Raw genomic sequence first — 24,932 nt, 5'->3', positions numbered from 1 at the left:
GAAAAAAATGTACCATGTGTAGTCTAGACTTATCATATTTTTATAAAAGAACAACTGACAGGCTTACTAACAAAGAGTCTAGATGTGCAGGTTGAGCTTGAATGACATCTTCCAACCACCAGCTTGATGGAGGGAGGGAGGGTGTTGAGCTAAGATAAGAAGAATAACTCAAATGTCAGTTGACTCCAACTAAACCTGTCTAAGTTAATCGACTAGAGTTAGCACTAGTATATTTATTAGAAGATGTATATGTATTGTGACCCTTGCAGTGTTTAATGCATGCATTTATGAAAATAATAAAAATGCCCAGTCTCTATTTCATTTTCTCTAAACTCAATATTCTCTCTAGTCTCTACACTGCTTGCATGTGGAAGATTATAGAGTTTAAAACATCTAAAATCTTCTTTAGACTAAGAGAATTTAAGTTAAAATTCTCCATTTTTCTTAATGAAATGATTTATATTCCTATAAATTGTCAAAAAGTATCATAAATTTAAATAATTTTTGATTTTCTTAAATTTTGTGTCAAAATGAATCGTACCACATTATTGATACCACAATAATGAGATCAATCCAATACTTTTTGTTTTTCTTTTTTTCTTTTTTTTTATTAACCAAATCATGGCACCCCTGCCCTGAGTTAGTGGGCACTGGTTGAACTACTCCTCAGTGTTGGCCCCATTATTACAGTAACTATCGTTCCTACCATTCAACTACTCTCCATGTGTTTATTATTTGAATATGATTTTTTTTATTGAAAGTGTCACTTATAAATATCTTACAATATTTAATTTAAATATAATTAATTTTTTATTATAAACTTTAAATATTAAATAAAAAATGAAAATCTTTCATCGTGTTAATTGGGGAATTGATAAGGAGTTGTTTTTTGTCATCTTACTTTTGCAAACCTTTCATAATTTACTTCTTTCTATAAAAAAATTTTTCTTCTGAAACTTTAGGGGCTCTTACTTGCGATATCAAGAAAATCTAATGTGAGTAATGAATAAGATAAGTATCAAACACAAAATTTGGAACCATTGAGCTCAAACACATGTCAATGTGATTACTCACTCAAAGCTATTAACGACGAAAAAATGTCTATTTCTTTTGATTTTCAATTTATATAATTTATTTTTCAGTTTAATCGACCTCAAAAAATATATTTATATTTAATAATATTAAAATATTTACTGTTTCTTAAGTAAAATAATTTATAGTGATTACTCACTCGAAGCTATTAACGACGGGAAAATGTCTATTTCTTTTGGTTTTCAATTTACATAATTTATTTTTCAGTTTAATCGACCTCAAAAAATATATTTATATTTAATAATATTAAAATATTTACTGTTTCTTAAGTAAAATAATTTATAATCACACAAATATTTATTACTCATTTAAAATCAAATCAATTCCTTTCTTAAATACAACATATAAAATAAAATGAACTCCCCACCCCCACCTCCCATATTATATATGATATTTCATAAAAAATATTTTTATTTCATATTATTTGATCTCTTACTGAATCAAAATAGAATCAATTAATTATTTTTTATTTTATCAATACAATAAATATGACCTTTAAAAGTTTAAACAAAATTTGAATGTCCAAAATTTCATTTTATGAAGAGGCTAAATTAGTATGAATAAAAACAAAATAGTAGTCCATCCATTTTATATTAAATGGATACTTTTTATTTTATGCGACTATCAAGAAATCATTAATATATTTATTAATTTTATAATTTTCCTATTTATTTATATTAATTAGCCTCTTAAAAAAATTGCATCTTAAATTTTTTGTCTAAACATTTAAAGTTATACTCCCTCCATCCGGTATCATTTGTTACGTTGCATATTTTAAAAGTGAATTTGACTAATTTTCAAAGTTACATTAATTTAATATTTTAAATCCAAAAATTAGATATTCTAAAATTATATGAAAAGTACTATAAATTGCAATTTTTTTCGTATTAATATAATGGAAAAATAAATTTTATAATGTTATTCAAAACTTTTATAGTTTAACTCTAAAAACAGAAATCATGACAAACAATAACGGACGAAGAAAATATTAATGGTAGCGCTAAAAAGAAAATTATTACTCCTTCCGTCCGATATTGTTTATCATGGTTTATATTTTTAGAGTCAAATTATAAAAACTTTGATTAATATTTTAAAATATATATTTTTTATAATATGAATATACAAAAATTGTAATTTATAGTACGTCTCATATAATTTTAGAATATTTATTTATTTTTATTTAAAATATTAAATTATTATAATTTAATTTATCTTAAAAATTTAATTAAATTGATTTTTGATAAATATAACATTATAAACATTTTTAAATAGAGAAAATAATAATAATTTAGCAAGTAATGTCCAACAATACTTGTCCACTAGTGTTTAAGAGTGCGTGGATTCCAAAGTATTTACCTAAAATTTATCGTAAAGGGTCATGGAAAAAGGCAGACATTAGACTTGTAATGCACAAAAATCTATTATATGAGCAGACAATAAGCACAAACCCCAATGAGAGAATCGCTTTTCTCCTCTCCTCAGTCAATTTTACCCTCTGGACCTTTCCCTTATTCGCTCTCCACTCACTCCACTTGCCGAATTCCGCCGGACTATCAAATTTCCATTTTCCGACAGCTCAATTCAATTATTCTACTTGCAGGTTTTAACATTTCTCTATTTGCTATAATTATTCCTTTTGTGAGTATTTTTTTCCCCTTTTTTGGCGATTTTTTTGCAGCTTTTTTATGGCTACGAGATGATTCCTGCCGACTTTGGACAGAACTGCGTTTGGTTATTGCATTTGGAAAATTAACCGTGTTTTTAAGTTCTTCTCCATTTATCTCTGTTTTTGTATGGATGCTCTAGTTTAGTGGTTATGGACAATTCGGTACCGAACAAGTCAAAATATCAACATATATAGCAAAGTTGCATTATGAGAACACTTCTTCTAAGGTTTGTTTTGCTTTCTGATGTCTTTTTCCTCGAAGGAGAAACTTTTCTGACCTTAGTGAACGTAACCACTTAAGATACGCTCAAAATTTCACTTTTTAGTGCAACTTTGTTTCTTAGTCCAGTGGCGGAGCACAAAAATTGAAGTTAATTAGTTCCAAATTAAGGGTTTATACATATTCATTACATTTCTTAAGACAAATATAGAATTTGGATCAAAACTACTGAGAATTTATCTTCAGAAACGGAAGTTTTTCAGTTTTATGATTTTGTAAGTCCAAATGGTGTGGCTGTTCCAGAAATGCATTTTTAATTTGATTAATCTTGTTGTGTTAGATATGAATAAGAGATCAAAGAAAAAACAAAAAACAATTGAATAAGAAAATTTGACCATTTCTTGGGAGGAACAAAAACAAAAAGGAATGAGAGAGAATAACATTATTTCTATTTTTGTCATCTTACAAAAATATTGTGATTTTTTTTTTTATTATCCAGGAATTGAAACATTGGGTTAAACTGGAAAATTTTTGCAGCAATAGATGGAAATATTGTACATAGCAAGCTGCTGTAGTGCTGACTTCATATCTGGCTCAGTATCCGTTGCAGCTATTGGGCACAACTAAACTGATTCTTTCTTCTGATTACTGACAAGGTTGGTCTTGAAGCTTTAGGTGGTGATGAAGAGGCATATACATTACAATGCTCATCCAATTGATCCACACCGTAAGCAACGACCTATGAACTTAGTCTCCTCCTCACTTTTTGATTAATTTTATCAGCAGAAGCTGTCTGGGAGAATGTTGATTTAAGTTGGATGTGGTTTTGAAAGTTGAATCATCAAATCATCATGAAGTTGTCAGAACACTTTTGCAATATATTCTGATTATTGAAGCAATGAATTATTAGAGTGGAATCTTGTGATGACATTGATATTTTAATTGTTCGTTGCTATTGTGGATAGTAAGGAATCAAACGTCATCTAAACAAACTTATTTATGTTTCTGAAGGCCTTGGCCTGATGGTCTACTCTCTGGTGACATTTATTAATTTCTATAATCAAAGTAACCACATCTAACATTGCTGAAGTGTATCTTTTAGACAAGACTTCACTCTTTCTCCTGCTTCATATTTGTCATATAGAAGTTCTATTTCTTTTTCCTGCACGAGTACATACATACTTTGTAGCTATAAGCGATATAGAAAGATAAGCAGAAACTTTTTAGTGTAAATTGTTCACACTGTCATTCAGTCATAAGAAAAGATGTCAAACTGTTGCAATATTGCTGCATCTTGTTGAAGCATTCAGTATTACCTCCATTTGCTTGATGCTCAGTCTCCTTCAAAAGTTAGATGTTAGTCATTCTTGATTCAAAATGAATTGACTTGCTATTCTTTTCTGAAGCAAACTATCTACTTGCATCGATGGATATGAGAAACAAGAGAACTGAATATGGATCACTTCTTTTCTGTAGAAGTGAGGATGTAAATTATATGTCTGACATAGGACTACATCTTCATTTTAACTGTGCACATTGATTGTTCCTGTATTGTTTGACAGCTTTTGAGGCATTCTGGTACGGATCTTGGCAAGCTGTGGAGCGCCTAAGGATCAATATGGGGACCATAACTACTCATGTTCTAGTTGATGGGGAGGTGATTGAGGAGAATATTCCGGTAACAAATCTTCGAATGAGGTCTAGAAAAGCTACTTTATCTGATTGTGCCTGCTTCTTACGACCTGGACTTGAGGTTTGTGTGCTTTCAATCCCTTACCAAGGAGAAAATTCAGGGGATGAGAAAGATGTCAAGCCTGTAAGTAGAAGCATTGGATAATTGTACTGCCTTCTTTTATATTCCAATTAAGAGGATATTTTTCACCAATTGTTGTAGCTAAGTTGGTTCTTCCTGACTTTGCTGGAGTAGCCCATACTGCTTCGTCCATTTGCTTGTTGGGGGGTTGGTTTCCTGTGAAGTTTACCATCTTATTGTGCTTATTTACCTTTGATTCTTCCATATAGGTGTGGATTGATGGAAAAATAAGATCTATAGAGAGGAAGCCTCATGAGCTCACTTGTACTTGCAAATTTCATGTCAGCGTTTATGTCACTCAAGGCCCTCCTCCCATTTTGAAGAAAACCCTAAGTAAAGAGATAAAGATGTTGCCCATTGATCAGATTGCAGTTCTCCAAAAACTTGAACCTAAACCTTGTGAAAACAAACGCTACCGTTGGAGTTCTTCTGAGGATTGCAATTCGTTGCAGACTTTTAAACTATTCATAGGAAAATTCTCCTCTGACCTGACATGGTTAATGACTGCATCTGTCCTGAAAGAAGCTACATTTGATGTGAGATCGATACATAACCAGATTGTCTATGAGATTGTGGATGATGATCTAGTCAGAAAAGAAACAAATTCTAACCAACATTCTTACTCAGTGAATTTCAAGTTAGAAGGCGGAGTTCAAACAACCACTGTTATTCAATTCAATAGGGATATCCCAGATATAAATTCTACCAGTGACCTTAGTGAATCCGGGCCTCTAGTTCTGTATGATCTAATGGGCCCACGAAGGTCAAAGCGTCGATTTGTACAGCCAGAGCGTTATTATGGATGTGATGATGATATGGCAGAATTTGATGTTGAGATGACAAGGTTAGTTGGGGGTAGGAGAAAAGTGGAGTATGAAGAACTACCACTTGCACTTTCTATTCAGGCTGATCATGCTTATCGAACTGGTGAAATTGAAGAAATTTCCAGCTCTTACAAGAGAGAGTTGTTTGGAGGAAATATCAGATCTCATGAGAAAAGGTCCTCTGAAAGTTCATCTGGATGGAGAAATGCACTCAAATCAGATGTAAATAAGCTTGCAGACAAGAAATCAGTTACAGCTGACCGTCAACATCAACTTGCTATTGTTCCCCTGCATCCTCCTTCAGGAACTGGTTTAACAGTCCATGAGCAGGTTCCACTTGATGTTGATGTTCCTGAACATTTGTCTGCAGAGATTGGTGAAATAGTTTCCAGATATATTCATTTCAATAGTTCTTCAACATCGCATGATAGGAAAGCTTCCAAAATGAACTTCACAAAACCAGAAGCTAGACGCTGGGGTCAAGTCAAAATTTCAAAGTTAAAGTTCATGGGACTTGATCGAAGAGGTGGGACATTAGGTTCACATAAGAAATACAAACGAAATACTACAAAGAAGGATAGTATTTATGATATAAGATCATTCAAAAAGGGTTCTGTAGCGGCTAATGTGTACAAGGAATTGATCAGAAGGTGCATGGCGAACATTGATGCCACACTTAATAAAGAACAACCACCAATAATTGATCAGTGGAAAGAGTTTCAGTCAACAAAATCTAGCCAGAGAGAGTCGGGTGATCATCTCGCAATGAATAGGGACGAAGAGGTTTCAGAAATTGATATGTTATGGAAGGAGATGGAACTAGCCTTGGCATCATGTTATCTTCTAGATGACAGTGAGGTATGTTATTTTAATAATTACTGGCATTGGTAATGTTAACAAAGACATATTGTTCATGGAATGTGTTTTTTGCTGGAAATCATTGGACTGGTCACTGTTTTATGTTTTGATATTGTCTTGATCAACGGTGAATGTTTCTTCCTTTTGTCTGTCGATTATATAACTGCTGTGCTACCTTATGTTTGATGTTGTCCTTATTAAATGTGATTCAGGATTCCCATGCTCAATATGCAAGTAATGTCAGGATAGGAGCTGAAATACGTGGAGAAGTTTGTCGACATGATTATCGACTGAATGAAGAAATCGGAATTATTTGCCGGCTATGTGGATTCGTTAGCACCGAAATAAAGGATGTTCCACCACCTTTTGTAAGTCAAAAGTCTCGAACTTATTTCAGTTTCTCTTATTCTGATGCACCTGCTTAAGAGGTCTGAGGGATTTCCCCGGAAGAAGGTTTGAAGAAACAGTGGCACTTCCCAAATGTTTTTGACATAAAGATGAGCTTTGTCATGGTCCATGTCATCATTTTATCCTACAAGTAATAGGAAGTATATTCGGCATGTAATTTAGTACACATGTAGAAACGGATCTAGACTAGACTATGATTCTTGCATTTTAGGCTTTTATTGCTACACTCTTCCGCTTATTTTCTTCACCATGCTTGCTAACCATTCGTTCATATCTATAGATGCCTTCGTCAAACCACAATTCCAGCAAGGAGCAAAGAACTGAAGAAGCTACAGATCACAAGCAGGATGATGATGGCCTTGATACTTTGTCCATTCCTGTTTCTTCCAGAGCACCCTCATCATCAGGAGGAGGGGAAGGAAATGTCTGGGCATTGATACCTGATCTAGGAAATAAATTACGGGTACACCAAAAGAGAGCCTTTGAGTTTCTGTGGAAAAATATTGCTGGATCCATAGTACCTGCAGAAATGCAACCAGAGAGCAAAGAGAGAGGTGGCTGTGTTATTTCTCATACTCCAGGAGCTGGGAAAACCTTACTTATTATTTCCTTCCTTGTAAGCTACCTGAAGTTATTTCCTGGGTCACGACCGTTGGTCCTTGCTCCCAAGACAACACTCTACACCTGGTACAAAGAAGTACTGAAGTGGAAGATTCCTGTGCCAGTCTACCAAATTCATGGTGGTCAAACCTTTAAGGGAGAGGTTCTAAGGGAAAAGGTGAAATTATGTCCTGGTCTTCCTCGCAACCAAGATGTCATGCATGTCTTGGACTGCCTTGAGAAAATGCAGATGTGGCTTTCGCAACCAAGTGTTCTCCTCATGGGTTACACCTCTTTCTTAACACTGACACGGGAAGATTCACCTTATGCGCATAGGAAATATATGGCTCAGGTGTTGCGGCAGTGTCCAGGGCTACTAATACTTGATGAAGGGCACAACCCAAGAAGTACAAAATCCCGGTTAAGAAAGGGTCTAATGAAGGTCAATACACGGCTTAGGATTTTACTTTCTGGTACATTATTTCAGAATAATTTTGGAGAGTATTTCAATACACTTACCTTAGCAAGGCCAACTTTTGTTGATGAGGTCTTGAAGGAGCTTGATCCCAAGTACAAGAACAAAAACAAAGGTGCATCGCGCTTTTCATTGGAAAATCGAGCAAGAAAGATGTTTATTGATAAAATTTCAACTGTCATTGATTCAGACATCCCCAAGAAAAGGAAAGAAGGCCTAAACATATTGAAGAAACTAACAGGTGGATTCATAGATGTGCATGATGGTGGAACATCTGATAACCTTCCTGGTTTACAATGTTACACCTTGATGATGAAATCAACTACTCTTCAACAAGAGATCTTGGTGAAGCTTCAAAATCAAAGGCCCATCTATAAAGGATTTCCTCTGGAGTTAGAGCTGTTGATTACCCTTGGTGCAATCCATCCTTGGTTGATCAGAACGACAGCATGTTCTAGCCAGTACTTCAAGGAAGAGGAGCTGGAGGCTCTCCAGAAATTCAAGTTTGATCTGAAGCTGGGTTCGAAAGTCAAATTTGTGATGAGCCTAATTCCTCGTTGTCTCCTCAGGAGAGAAAAGGTTTTGATATTTTGCCACAATATTGCTCCAATTAATCTTTTTCTGGAGATATTTGAGAGGTTCTATGGGTGGAGAAAGGGCATTGAAGTACTGGTGCTTCAAGGTGACATTGAGCTTTTTCAAAGAGGAAGGATAATGGATCTATTTGAGGAGCCAGGTGGACCATCAAAGGTTATGTTGGCATCCATTACAACTTGTGCAGAAGGCATTAGCTTGACCGCAGCATCACGTGTAATATTACTGGATTCGGAGTGGAATCCTTCCAAGAGCAAGCAAGCCATTGCACGGGCTTTTCGTCCTGGTCAGGACAAAGTTGTCTATGTCTACCAGCTTCTGGCAACGGGCACACTGGAAGAGGAGAAATACAAAAGAACAACATGGAAAGAATGGGTATCAAGCATGATATTCAGTGAAGACCTTGTGGAGGACCCTTCTCACTGGCAAGCACCAAAAATTGAAGATGAATTATTGAGAGAAATCGTTGAGGAGGATCGAGCTACATTATTCCATGCCATTATGAAAAATGAGAAGGCTTCTAACATGGGAAGTCTGCAGGAATGAAGTGCTCTGCCTAACAAGGAACTGCCATAAGCCAGACATTAGCTGGTGAAGGAAAAATGTGTTCCAGCACATTTGGAGGCGGATTCAGGATTTTAAAGTTGGTTCGTGTGAAATAGTAATGTATTAGTGCTCCTTTATGCCAATGTGCAAGGAGTCGGTATAAATAAGTGTGTTTTAAGTATCTTGAGATATATCTGCAACTTCAGCTGAGCATCAACAAGCTGCGGATTCAGGATTTTAAGCAAATAAGTGTGAAGTAGTATTTGTATTATGCTTCTTTGTGGCAATGTGTAAGGACTTGGTATAAATAAGTTGTGTGTTTCAGTTTGAATAATATATATGCAACTCGAGCTGAATAGCCGGTGCTTGCATACTGTGAAATACTATTTGATGTATGGAGTTTTGAATTGGTTCAACTTGTTGGTTTAGGCTAGGCACTGATTCTTATGATCCAAATTAGGGTTTAGCTTTTCCTTGCCTTCATCCTCTATTTCATTTGAGTCCAATCCCTGAGGTTTGTATACTAGTAGAGTTGAGTTGAGTATGCAATTGAACCTGAACTTGACGGTTAACTGATTACTCTAATTTTATATATGTGAAAACATTTTCTTGTTTAGGGGGAACAGCTAGAGTACATGGATTAGACCATGTAGTAAGTGATTTTTTAAGCCAAAATAGCTTTTTGTGCTGACAGTGAAATGCTGATTTAACAACCTTAAAAGCCCTCATCTATGTAAGATTGGTGCCATACCGTTAAGAAGGCTATATATGAAACGCCAGATGTTGGGGTGCGCAGTGTGCACTCAAAGAAAAGTGCATGTATATATATATACATAGTTTTGGGCCACTTAATTCTACCATTTATCAAGGTCTAATCTATAACCCAAGGGTTACCTCATCATGCAATAGTTTTGCCAATAGCCTAATTCACAGAGTTTTAACTTTATCCACCGCCTCAGAGCACTATTTTTCCTTGAGCTATACTGATGAAATAGGGGTTTGTATCGTGCAAAATTTATCCGCATTGGGTTTTTACATTCAATAAATAAATGAAAGTTGTCATTTTTTTTAAATTACAAATATCTATTGTTAACTAATATATATTTATACATATCATAATTAATAAAATAATATTTAAATAACTTAACTGTCTTTTTAACAGTAACGTGAAATACAATTGTTGTTGTCGTACCCAAAAATTCTTTTAACATCAACCTGAATTGTATCTCTTTGATGAATGCTCAATACATTAACAGGTCAACTTGTGCACCTGGTAAATCACATGCTTTTACAAATACACAAGATATTTTATTTTCACTTTTTGTATGGTCCTATTACATACTACTCAAGTTACACATACTAATTAAGGCGAACTTAGTTACTAACTCTAAATTTTGAATTCACCTTTGTCTAGCACTAGCTAGCACTATGATAAAAAGAGATAAAAATGATGTTTGGATTGATTTAATTTTAGTGTTTCTCTTTTTATATTTTTAAAGTAGCTTCTTTCAAGAAAAAAACTTCGTAAAAAGTATATCGCATGCACACAAACATCAACCTAATGCACTTAATTTCTATGTATAAAGCTACACAAACTATGCATATTTTTGGACCTCAATATGCATGGTAACAACACAAAATATACAGTATTTTTCTATGCATGAAAACTACTAATTATGTACATTTATCCAGCTCAATATGCATAAAAACTATACAAAATCTGCATCATTACCTCAAGCTAATTTTGTATCTTTCTCCATAAAAACTACACATATTCTTGAAATTTTAAATAGAAAATTGTGAATGAAAAAGAGTTTAGTCAAGCGTTACATTCATGTAAATGCTACTAGCTAAAAAGCAAACAAAACTAATTTGCTATGTTCGCCAAACAACTATCTCATAACATTTAATACCATATTATTTTCTACACAAAGAATTCAAAATTTTAAACTAAAGGATCCCACTAGCTTGCCAAAACTGCATAGTAATGCAACTATCATCAAAGTCATCTGCACTCCAGTGCCTCAATTGTACTTGTTTTCCAACGTATTTGTAGAGTATAATTGCTGTACAAAATTAAAATAAATAAAATAATAAAAATCTTATAATTGGTGTATAATCTTATAAATTTTACGTAATTTCTATATAAAAATATATTGATACATACCCTTGATGTGTTCTCAACACTCGGTAACAAAATTAAGAGTGAAACATTAGATTCATTCATATCAAAATCAAAAGTATCATCCTTGCAAACAAAAAGAAAATTAAGACAAGTCAATAATATGAAATAATTATTTGACATAAGAGAATATACATTAAAAATAAAAAAAGAACAAGAAAAAAACAAACATGTCGATTGACTTTCAGTAAAGGAGAAGTTGCTTGACAAGGAGTATACACATTCTCATCAAAAAATTTATTTGTTGATGGAACAACAACTTCTACCGATTTCTCTATAGTAAACAAAATTTAAGTAAATTATATATTACAAAAAAAAAATATTAAAACAATGTGAAGATAAAACTTGAATTGTATTTACTAGTTTTCTCACAAGTTGACTGAGTACATAGTTTTTCTTTTTTGGGTTTCTCCCGATGTCTTTGGATACGATCTTTGCGAACACCTGGAGCCTTAACATGAAGAGGGTCCAATACCTCGTCTTCTATGTTTTCCACGCCACCTTTTGTTGAATGATAAAGAAAGGTAATGGGCAGTTTTCCTAGATAGTCATCCAACTCAAGCTAAGCATTTTCGAGATGTCTTTGAATAATTTCTCGACTCTTCTCATTAGATTTGCTAAGATGAACAAGATTGTAATAAGATTGCATTACACTGTTAGTATAAACTATCTCAGATTCTGAACTTTCATTGATGGTACAACTCTTACTTGATAGATTTTTTATTCTTTTCCTCACATCCTTGGTCCATTTTTTCAAAATGTATTCATCAGGGATTGCACATACTTTATTGAAAGTAAAAATTACTACACAGTGCACACATAAGATACACATATATTCAAACTTCTTGCAAGTACATGTCACATGTAAGGTTACGAGATTCAACTCAACAAACCAACTTTTTCTTGAACTATGCATTTTTACTTCATATTTAGAAACTTGATCATCACAACATATTTGTGTTTCAATAAAACATGCCCCAGCTCCTTTGAGAAATCCTTCTCAAATATGTTATAAATCTTGTGAGTGTAGATTGTAGATGCTTGAGCTAAAATTGGACTATATTTAACAGCAAGAGTCGGCTTACCTTGTTTACGGTTGAAATCTTCATGTTCTTCATTCATCCGTCACTACATTTTTTTCATAATTAGTCATAAAAATATATAAATAAGTGCTTAAATTTCCAACCCCATTTAGGACATTATTAGTACTTTCACTTCAAGATTTCGCTTTCAATCCAACACTAAACACATCATTATTAAAAGTTGTAGACCACATATGTCGAATATTGTAAAGATTATTCAACCATCTATTTTCTTCTATATTGTACGTTGTGAGCATTATCTTCCACGATATTTTAAATTTAACAATAAAATCACATTCAGACATACACTTATTAGAAAGTTTTAAAAAACCTTTATTATTCTTAAGTAAACCCATATGAGATGAGGCATTCTGAGCTATGTGCCACTGACATAATCTATGTCTAGTGCCTGACATCACTTCTCTAATGGCAACAGCCATTGCTTGAGCTTGGTTAGTTATAAAAGTCAAGGGCATAAAACCTCTCATTGACTTTAAGAATGTCGAGAATAACCATTTGAAAGATTCTACCGATTCATCGGATAAAAAAGCACAACCAAAAATCATATTTTACCATAAATAAATTTGATAAAATAGTCATGTGTTATGAAAGCCTGATTTTTTTTTAATAGTGAAAAGGAATTACGATATACATTTGTTAATTTTATTTTTTTGGTAGTGCTAAATATATTCCTCGAATGTATTTGGAGTGCAATATAATCCATTTTGTTCCAAGTGTAAACCAAAACCATGGGCTGACTTAAAGCCTAAATTTAAGCTTTGAAACTTTTAGAATTTGAATATATTTAGTCTGAATATAATTTAAAACTTTAATTTCTAAAAAAAAAATCACTTAATTTGACTAACTTAACTATGTGTATATATTTCATTCGACTTGATACAGTTAAATTTTTGTTGATGGCGTGAGTTTTTTTTTAAAATAAATAGACTGAAGGGTGAATCTTGCAACTTTTTGAATAGTTCAAGAATGTTTTTTGTTCACTTATATAACATAAGGATGTACCTTAAGTTTAGGTCATATTTCAGGAACGGTTTTAACCAAAAACTCAAACTTTTGGCCCATCTCTTGTTGATTAAGTTGCTTAACAAATAAATACATAACTAAGGGGTGTTTGGTACAAAAGTTTTTTCTTTTTTTAATACATATATAAGTAGGCTTTCTAAATATATATATTTTAATGTTTGATAAATAACGAAAAATGATTGACTCAAATAATCTAGCAAAATATTGTGGGGGTGAGATAGGTAAGGAGTGGGGTACATAGGTACCGAAGGATGTGAGGGGTTGGATAGAGCAGTAAAGATAATAAACTTATTGGAATGTTAGGTATAAATTTTGATTTTTCTACTTTCATTAAAAAAGTTATTTTCCTCGTTTTTAAGCAACTTATTTTCACAAAGGAAGTGGTTAATCAAATATGAAAAAAATAAAAAATATTTTAATTTTGTACCAAACACATCCCTAAATAAACTCATGTTGTTGAAGAGTGCACATCTCATACAAGGTGCTACTGCTTTATTTTATTTTATTTTTATATAAGAATAAATAATTAGCAAATTCCTCCATAGAATCTTCCTCAATCTAACCAAATACTACTTTTAATGTCAAGTGGATCATAATAACTTGAAAATTTTAGATCCCAACTTAGAAGAAAGCGTGGAGCGTTTCATTACATCCCATTAACCTTTTCACGTTCACGATTATTTTTATATACAGACAAATTAAGAATTTAAAGTTAGTAGATAAAAATAAATGTGATCGTATCACGCTATGTATATCATGTACACGTATAGTTCGTGCCAGATGAAATGAATTAAGTTGAATTCATAATGCCCATCATAAAGGGTATTCCAGTTGTATGATGTCCCTTTTGGTTAATTAGCTTCTGAAGATATATAGATCATTAGATACCTCAAATGCTTAATCATTGTGATACATGTATTATTTGTCAAATATCCATTTAAAATCAAGGTTTCATTTTTTAAAATAATTTTGTGGTGGTTTAATAGCTTAAAGCAAATATTAATACTAGTATATACAAGTCATTGGTGTGGAAAATAGTTTGCATGTATTACACCAACTATCGTTTACATAGGAGCTAATAATTAATAGTTCAAATATTTCGTAATTTTGGTTTAGCGGTGGGAAATAAAAGTTAAAAGTTTTTTGTCTTAGAAGATTAAAGTGGACTAAGACCATTTTAATTAGTCATAATTTACTAAATCCATGTTTTATTTAAATTCATATAAGTGAATTCTAATCCAAATTCATTTTAACTCAAATTAATTTTCGCTCGTTCACCACCAAGTAGATACAATGTACATTGATCTTCCTTATAATTAAATATAGGATCATAATTTAGGGGCATTGTTAATTTCAAATTGCTATCAATCTCCAAGAAAAATACAATAATAATACAAAGTTGTTAGACTTTTATCTACGAATTGCAATAACTTTAATCATCATCTCAAATAATTTGTTTAAATATGAAAGAAATTAGCAACTTGTTTGTGCAAGTGCACTCTCACCAGCCTCCTCAAGAAAAGTAAAAGGGAAAAAAGTGTATAAGAAATACGAGACCCCAACAAGTTGATAATCTCAAGAAACGAACCGTATATAAAATTGTGATTCTATAAAAGCTTTAATTTAATCAAAAGTAAAATAAAAAATTTAAAATGAATTAATTTTAAAACTAAAACTCGAACACAATAACTAAAAAGAAGAAAGGTAGATAATATGTGTGATTTTATCTTCAAATATTCCATTCCTCACGTTGAAATGTATATATAAAGATAAATTTGGACAAATTAGATGATTGCCCTTTCGACATGGTTATGACCTGTTTTCACAAAATAATTACTCTTCCGATCGTTATTACGTAATTTGAATTGACATGAAATTTAAGAAATACAAAGACTTTTTATAAAATATAAAAAATATTTTTTAAATTAATAAACTTTTAAATAGAATAGTATATTATTATAGATTTTTTTATTAAATAAACAAGATTCAACATAGGTAAAATATTGATAATATTATTATGGAAGTGTTTGAAATATGTCTTATTTTTTATTAAATAAAAAAGAAAGTATGTCATATAATTGGTGGATTCACATTTTCACTAAGGAAGTTTGAAAACTTATAATATCTCGTGAAGTATGAAATTTTAAATTTTGAACCTCAGAATAAAGTTTAAATCCATAAATGCCTAAATCAACCTCTAGTCCTGTATTAAGAAAATTAAAATCGTTGTCTATACATAAAACAAATACCTTGTAAATATAACATAATTTTATCATAAAATTCTAATAAACACCCAAATCCTAATCGCGTGCAGCGTCGTATATATATAAATATATATGGGAATAGAAGAAGCAATGATTTTACCTACATAGAAAGACATTCGTGTTTGACTTTAGTATACGTTCTTAGCTTCCCTTGCAAGAAAATTTACCTAGCGACGTCACTTCATGCAAATAGTTTATTACAATTTATATATATATATATATATATATATATATATATATATATATATATATATATATATATATGAATCGATCATCAGAAGAAGAATTAGGCCAAAAATTAGGATACATTCTGGGAAAATCAAACTTCCATCGAAGAGAAGCAAATGAAAGGCTTTCATAAAAATTCTCGTAGAATCGAGAATGAAGTTTTCATTCTGTACATGCCAGATCATGAATTAGTAACTGCTTCCAATTTCCAAAAAAAAAATACCAATTGTGTCGAACTTTCCATTTTTGGAATTATATATATCATGTTTTCGCGCCAGCGCAGGCCCAATGTATGTTAGTTTTTTTCCTTATAATTTATGTGACACAAATGAAATTTGAAAAGGTGAACTAATTTTTTTTTATGTGTTTTCTAAAAAAAATTAAATTGTTGATTTATGGGATACCTTTATGTTATTTTCAAATAATATATGTTACTCCATCTATTTTATTTTATGTGATAAAAGTAATTTTAGGAAAGTAAACAAAATTTCTTATATGATTGTCACATATTTTTAGTTATCATTTTACTGCTATTTATGTACTTTTTAGTTCTTATGTTATTTGTAAACAATATAAGCAACTTTTTTTGTTTCAATAAAAATGAGGGAGTTAACCAAATTTTATTATGTTTTTTAACTATGTTTTTCTAAAAATATCTTAAATTGTTATATTGCCTTTTTAATCTTCTTTTTTTTATATGATTTTCGAATATATATCAAATTAGAAATTAAAACGAAGAATTAAAGTTTTCAAATCATTATATTTCTATATTAAAATGTTCAAATCTTTAAAACCCCACATATATTCACAAATTAATAGAAGGAAGTCAAACAATTTTTTTTTTTAAAAAATAATAATATAGGAAAGCTCAATTCAATAATAACACATGTATATTTCATTTTTAATGTATGACTCCCACCTTTTTGATTTTATATGAACTTATTTTTTATTTCATTTCAAATAGAAAATAACTTCTGTATTTTGATTTTTTTATATAGCATATTAAAGATCATAATATTAAAAAATATTTGAATACACAAAATTTAATATACACATAAATTTTAATTTTAATTTTGAATGATTTCACTTAATATTATATTTGATACATAATTATCAAGAGCTAAGCATAAGACTTTAATGTAATAAATAAATATCACAATAACTCATAAATAAAATGAAGAAATAACAAAAATGAGGTAATATTAATAATAATAACTAAAGATGTTTCTAGAACTACTGAATTTTCTTTTTATCATTCTTGGTAGACTTTTGCTTGCATGAATACATTTTTACCTTTGATCATCATTCACTTCATATATAGAAATATGTTTCTAAAATTATTTATTCTTGATAGATTTTTGTTAGAATGAAATTACATTTTTATTCTTAGTCATCTTTAATACAAATATATCATCTCATTCATTTTTATTTGTGAAGTTACTTTTAATACTTTTTTCTTTAATTTCAATCTAATATATATTATTAATTTTATCACACTAATTTATTTTCAAGTATATTAATTAGAGCCAAAATAAAGATTTAAATAATTAATTTATGATTTTTTTAAAAATAAAAATTAGGCTTTTTTTTATAAGCATAATGAATAGAAAATATATTAAGAATTAAATTAAAGTAATAGTAAAATAGAGTAATAATAAAATAGATATCACAATAACTCACAAAAGAAATAAAAAGGAAGTGAAGTAATAACAAAATAAGTTAATGGTAATAACAATAACTTAAGATGTTTCTAGAACTATTTAATTTTTTTTGTTATCATTCTTGGTAGATTTTTGTTAGCGTGAAATTACAATTTTCCCTTGATCATTATTCACATCATATATTAAAAAATATTTTTAAAATTATTTATTATCTTTCTTCATAGATTTTTGTTGAGTGAAATTACATTTTTGCCCTTGATCATCCTCCCACTTCACTCTTCTATATAATAGATAATAGAAATATATATATGCTTACTCTTTTTCCACCTCCCTTCTTTTGGGCTTAAAATATACTTTTATTAAGCACCCAATGCAGTTGATAAGCTAGAAATAGACGTTTATTAAACTAAAATACTGAAATTGATTTTATAAATTACTAATACTTTAATGTGTTTAATTTGTATAGAAACATTTAAAATAACAATAACTATAAGATATAATTAGTCGAAGTTTTTTTTTGCTAAATATACATACCAGAATAAATTACAATCATATGTAGAGCTGTCAATATGGACTAGGCCTGTTGGCCGGTCTGGCCTAACCCGGAATGCAATAGGGCTGGGCTAAGATTTTTGGAGCCTATTTAAGAAAAGAGATTTTTAGCCCGGCCTGAATAAGCCTGCTCATTTGGGGGGCTTGAGAAATATTGATAGGGCCGGCCCGTGGGCCAATAAAAATTAACTTTAAAATATAATATAATATATAATAGTAAAATTTTAAAATAAAGAGAGTCCAAAATCAAAACAATTGGGTTAATATTTCTATTTAGATATTTATACTTTTAGTTGGGAAAAAAACTTAATAAATATTAAGGAAAATGCACAAGTACCCCCTAGACTATGACCAAATTTCTAGAGACACACCTTAACTAAACTAAGGTCCTATTACCCCTGAACTTTTTTTTTTGTAATTTTATACACCTTTTGTCTTATGTGGCACTCTATATGACTCCACGCAATTGAGGCGCGTCAGAGATATTTGGATGCCACGTAAGCCAAAGAGGTACATAAAATTACAAAAAAAAAAGAAGTTTAGAGGGGTAATACGAACTTAGTAAGGTGTGTCTTTGGGATTTCGATCATAGTCTAGGGGGTACTTGTGCATTTTTCCTAAATATTATAAAGATTATTATATTTGTGAATTTGATTAACAAGTAGTGACAAGGTCTCATTTGTTTCCATTAAGATTAAGACGTTTGAATTTAAATATACATTTAAATATAAGATGTGCATTAAGATCTAGATGTGTAAATCTGAATAAACATCTGAATATTAAAATATTGTTTCTGAATGTGAACACTAAATTATTGGGACAATTTATTTTCAATATCTGAATGCACATATGAAATTAAACGTTATATCAATAAAATATTATAAAAACCTTGTTAGTAAAATAGTTTATTTTCATATAAAATAATATTTTGAACATTTTTACCGTAACAAGGTAATATGATTTATCTTTTAAGAACTCAACATCAAGTTACATCATTAATATGATTATTTTCACAATAAAATACTTTGAGAATCTAACATAATGCAATTTAAAATAGTATATATAGAGTAGTAAATATATAATTTAGGAAAATATTTTATTTTATTTTATTTTATTATAGAAATTTTTTACTGTTATCAATCAAATAACTAATATTTTCTTATATTTAAAAATCGTGCTAAATATTATATCATGAGAGTGCTTATCAATTCAAATATATTGATTAATTTAGAAAGTAAAAGATGTATATTAAGTTAATATGAATAAAGGAAATTATAATGACAAGCATGTAATTAATATTAATTAAATAAGAAAATAATTTAATGAGTTGTCGTGATTTAGTTGAATTAAGATAGCAGTCTTATTTTTTAGTCTGAATAGTGTTAAGGGTGTGTTACAGATCTGATTTATTCAGATATATTCAGACCCATTAAGAGGCTTATAAGAAAATAAAATAAACAAACTTAATTGATTAAATCTGAATAATTAAGATCCAGTTTTTAAAAACAAACACACTTAATGAGGCAAATCTGAATGATTAAGATTCAAACCCCATTAAGTGCAAACAAATGAGGTCTAACATAATGTAATATTGTTTTGTCGATATTTATGATAATATTTTTAAATTATAATTTAATTTAATAATTATAAAAAAATATAATTTTTTAAAAAATGGGCTGGCCCGGCAAGCCTGTAGCCCACGTACTTGTGGGCTGGGCCGACCATATTCTGGCCCACACAAAAAATAGGCTAGCCCGACCTGACCTGTAATATGTCAAAGCCTGTGTGGGTTAGCCCGGATGGGATGGGCTAGCCCATATTGGCAGCTCTAATCATATGTAACTATTAAAACAACCACAATTTTTAAAATTTTTTTTGTGATTTATGAATATCACCTAATCTTAGCGTGGGAGGGCTGCCTTTCACTCAAAAATTAAAGAAGTGGTGTGGCTCATTTTAGGAAAAGTTACAATTAGTAATTAGAAAATATATTCTTTCTTAGAATATAACTGATTTACAAAATATATATTTATAACCATATATATTCCTTCCTAGAATAGAATTCTAACACTCTAATTGTTTAGCTATAAACATTTGCTTTCTAGTGTATCATTGATCAATAGAGAAAACTATTTTTCAGAATATATTTTGTCTCTCTAACATGGTATCAAGAGCCATCCTTTTTTAAAAAAACAATTCGTGCTCTTTGCTTTCTCTTTAGAAGTACTCTTCTTACCTTCATGCGTTCCTCTTATTTCTTTGTTTTCTAAACATATGCATATGTCCTTTTTTTTTCTTTTTCTCTTTTGTATTTTGTCTTCTCAATGAATTCACAATCAATCTCACATGCTCTCCACAAAATTGGAAAGTTCCAACTTTTCTTTATGGAAATTCCATTTTGAAATTTTTGTTCAAGGAAGGGCCTTTTTGGGTGGTTAGATGGTTCTGCTGGTCTGCCAATAGATGAAAAAGAGTTGGATCACTAGAATTTGAATAATGCAAAGGTGATCGCTTGGATGCTGAATTCGATACATGTTGACATAGCAATGGGACTTAGACCATTAGTTCAGCTTTAGAGATGTGGCTCCACCTGTGTAACGTCTACCAACAAAGCACTGTAGCACGAGAGTTTAAAGTGGAACGCAACATTGCTGAATATACACAAGTGGACAAGAATGTTTGTTCCTTTTATATTGGCTTGCAGCTGCTTTGGTCAGAACATGATCAAAATTCTAGGTGAATGGCTCAAGGAAATGTTGTGAGAATGATAAAGGAAAAAGATAGTATAGTTCTTGATGAAACTCCGTCCTGAATTCGAGTCAATTCGTGGAAGTTTGTTAAACAGAGAAGTCACAACTGCTCTTGGTGTTGTGTTGGCAGTCGTCTTAACGTAGGACAACTATGGAGTTGATGCCATTACCCGATGTTGCATTACTTTCACAAAAATCAACTATTGGTACTTCATCACGAAATACTAAGAGAGGTGTCTAGTGCTATGAATGCAACGACTTTGGTCACATAGAAACCAATCGTCCTAAGAAGAAGAAATTTTGTTCTTACCGTAAGATTACTGATCATGTTTTAAATTGTCGTCGTCGTCCAAATCGTTCACGACCTGCTCACTATGCATACCAGAGGATGTCACTAAATCTTCTAGTTCATTCCCTTATTGACATGATCTTGAAAAGATGATTCGAGATTCTATAGTAGCCGAACCCCCCCGGAGCCATCTCAAGTGCACTCTCGACATCCTCATGTACAAGTAATTATACTAAATCTACTTCGCATCTAGATTGGGTGCTTTTAGTCATATGATCGGAAACCTGTCCCAATTTTCTTCATTGTATGATGATGTTTCTACATTGCCTGCTTCGGGTATTGGTTCTGTTGGAAATTTGTCTAATGTTTTTTATGTACCTAATTCGAAGGCTAATCTAGTTTTGATAGGTCAGCTAGTTGATCAAAATTGTGTTGTAAAATTCTCACCCAATGATTGTGTTGTTCTGAATCTGAAAACTAGGATGACCATGGCCAAGGGACGTAAGTTAGCAGAGTGTTTCTTCCAAAGTCGGTTCATCATCATTTGCATCATTGTTTTCTTTCAGTTTCTGCTGCGGATGTTAGTCGCTGGAATTAGTTGCTCACTCTTAAGCATAATAGGATGGGCCATCCTCGTTCATCCCGACTTCAGCACATGCTCAAATCATGTATTCCAGCAACACATGTCATTCATTCAAATCTCCCTTTGACATGCTCTAATTGTGCTGATTCAAAAAGTCAGAACCTCATTTTTCATCTAGTTCATTTTCTTATGACGATCTGTTTCATTTGCTGCATAATGATTTTTGGGGTCCTTCTCCTACTTTTCTAAGGATAGGATATAAGTTCTTTGTGTTATTTATTGATCATGTATCTAGACACACATGTATGTTTTTTATTTGAAATAAATTTGAGGTTCGGACTCTCATTATGAATTTCTTGAGTATATGTATACACAGTTTCATAAAATTATAAAAATATTTCATTCTAATTCTGGAGGAGAGTGCACTAAGACAAGATTATGTTTTTCAAAAACAAAGGAATTATTTCTCAATGCATTTGTCCTCATACTCTGAAACAAAATGGAGTCGTAAAAAGGAAGAATTTCATGTCTTGGAAACTACACTAGCTTTGTTGGGCACATCTAATATGCAGATGAGTTTCTAGCCTAAAGCAGTACATACTTATTTATAATTGATTAGTAAACAAACTTCCTCAGTCATTGCTAATGAGACACCGTACTTCAAATTATTTCAAAAGAAGTCTGATTATTCTCACTCCAATTTTTTGGTTGTGTTTGCTTTGTCCATCTTCTGATACAAGAACGACAAAAGCTTTCAGTAAAGACAACACAATATATTTTTGTGGGCTGCAATAACACACATAAAGGGTATCTATGTTATGACGCCTCTTGTCACCAGCTTCGTATATCTAGACATGTTATTTTTTTAGGGTCAATTTTCCTACCAAACACAATTCTAAACATGCTTCAAAATATGTTTTCTTTTTGTATAAGTTTAATGATGATGTCATAGCTACTGATCCTCCAGAGCAACCATGAACTATGATCATAATGATCTCCAACCAACCTGTTCTTCGGTTATTGACTCTGCATACGCCTCCTCATCTCCCAAAGAGGAATCGTCTCATCCAGTTACTCCCCCACGCCGATCTAGTCGGATAAATAATCATGCTCCTAAATGGCTCGGGTACTCTCCAGGGAAATTTGGTACGTCTTATGCCATGCATACCATACTAAATTCTATTGATGTACCTATATCTTACTCTCAGGATTCTAAACAAATTTGTTGGAAAGAGACAATGTCAGAAGAGCTTCGTGCATTGAACGAAGGTTCTATTTAGGGATTTGTTGATAAAACACTAGATAGAGTTTTATTGGAAGTAAGCGGGTGTATTACATTAAACCTAAGGCAGATGGTACAATTGATTGCTACAGAGCTTGATTAGTTGCTCAAGGGCACAAACAGAAGTATGGAGTGGATTATGAGGAAACTTTTGCACTTGTTGCAAAGATGACAAGGGTACAAACATTATTGCCTGTGACTTCAATAAAAACTTGGACCTTACAATAGCCTTCCACAAGTTTCATTCTCTACTTCCTTCATATCTTTCAATTGTCTCACAAATTTATGATTTCCGATCTTGATGTCATCTTATTTATTGGTTTGTCTAGAAGGGATGGATCCAGCAATTGCCTAGATAATTAATGATGGCTGATCTTGAATGTTATCTTCTTGATTAGTTTGTAAGAAGGGACATTGAATCAATTTTTCTTCTTTTCTTGTCTTTGTTGTGTTGCCTATTTTGAATGAATTCTGCAGAAACTTATGGTTCAGGAGCATGTCCGCAGTCCAATGCGTGCTGGGAATATTCATCACAAGATATTTTTCCAAAAAAATTTGAGCCTCATTTGTGTAACACACCCTAACTAGAAAGAACTAGAATGAAGTTAGAAATTGGAATAGTCAATTTTGAAAAGAATATAAAAATCTCGAAATGTCCGATTCGATTTTATAGGGTATTTTTATCTTTTTCATACTCTATTATTCAAATTCATTTTTAGGTGACTAATTGGGGTAAAATCATATTTTAGTCAGTTTAGAAAAATAGAAGTTCACACTAGGGCTTAGAGAAAAGAGAAATGAGAAGAAGGAAGGAGATATATCAATATTTTTGTCATCTTTATAAGGAATTGCTTGTGGATTTCATCCTACAAGATATGTGAGACTTTCATAACGTCGAATTTGTTCACTCACGTGTCAATCATGTTTGATTCAGCGCGAATTTGTTCAAAAAGATTGGAATTTGAATGTTCTTGATAGTCATTCTTGAATTGCTTTCAAACTACAACATAAGATGAGATTAATGAGTTTCTTAATATTAAAGTGTTGTTTCCTTGAGTTCTTTGTGTTATATCTTGTGTATATGATTTGGGTACATGAATCTAAAGTGAATTTGAGAAAAAGAATCAAATTAAATCGATATAAGATCTATTAAATGAGATAAAAAAATTCATCAATATTTGCCTGAAGGGAGGCTGGCATGACAACCCCCCCCCCCCCCATAACGCCAGGAAGGCTGGGGCATTACGCAGTAGTGCACCATTTTAGAGCCCCAATAAGCTGGGGTTGGCGAGGCGTGCCCAGAATAGGCCCAAATCATTGTTTTTCAACAATTTTTTGTCATTCAACCCATTTAAGTCCTTCTAAAGGGTACTAACACTTTCTATTGATTCTAACTACTCTAAATGACTTCTACACACCTAGAAATCATCCAAAAACATGAATCGTAACCTTCAATTCATAAATTCAAATTCAAGGAAAGTTAAGAGACAAGTTTAGGAAGTTCTTAGAGTTTTTTCAAGAAGTCTTTCACAAACTTTTTAACATTGTTTTAAGACTTAAGTTCAAGTTAAGCAAAAAATAAAGAGTTTACTTCATTTCTCCAAAAGTTATACGGGTAAATATTCTCAAGAGTTTAAAAATGTTTTCACATTTGAACATGAAAGGGAAACACCGATTTTCATCAAGAGAGCTTTTAAGCTAAAATTTTGAGTAATTATTTCAAACCAAAGAAAGAAATTTTGTTTTAAAACAAATGAGCTCAATATATTTTGGAAGTAGTATTGAGCACCAATATGAAGATGCGAATTCATATTAACTCAAGTCTGCATAAACCATGTATCCATTGTGGGCAGTAAAGGATCGTACTTTTTAGATGACTCCTTAAGTTGCTTTTGTGTTGCTCTTAGCTTATATTGAAA

General features: G+C 31.5%; 1 protein-coding gene across 8 annotated transcripts; it reads left to right on the top strand.

The window, feature by feature from the left end:
• The first annotated feature begins 2,450 nt into the window (after positions 1-2,450).
• LOC101262122 (SNF2 domain-containing protein CLASSY 1-like) lies at positions 2,451-9,512 on the top strand. Of its 8 annotated transcripts, none has more exons than XM_069299181.1 (7): positions 2,473-2,692; positions 2,771-2,985; positions 3,516-3,705; positions 4,541-4,794; positions 5,001-6,473; positions 6,686-6,841; positions 7,162-9,512. In XM_069299181.1, the coding sequence occupies exons 3-7, from the start codon at positions 3,660-3,662 to the stop codon at positions 9,094-9,096; spliced, it is 3,864 nt and encodes a 1,287-aa protein (XP_069155282.1). In that variant the 5' UTR covers positions 2,473-2,692; positions 2,771-2,985; positions 3,516-3,659; the 3' UTR covers positions 9,097-9,512. The 8 variants fall into 8 exon arrangements, with proteins under 8 accessions (XP_004240884.1, XP_069155282.1, XP_010322152.1 ...); XM_010323850.4 differs by having other exon boundaries at positions 3,478-3,705; XM_010323851.4 differs by having other exon boundaries at positions 2,492-2,692; positions 2,899-2,985; positions 3,478-3,705.
• The last annotated feature ends 15,420 nt before the right edge of the window (positions 9,513-24,932 follow it).

The sequence above is a fragment of the Solanum lycopersicum genome, chromosome 6, assembly GCF_036512215.1.
Source record: "Solanum lycopersicum chromosome 6, SLM_r2.1".
NCBI lineage: Eukaryota > Viridiplantae > Streptophyta > Magnoliopsida > Solanales > Solanaceae > Solanum > Solanum lycopersicum.
This window is presented reverse-complemented; position numbering and strand designations above follow the sequence as displayed.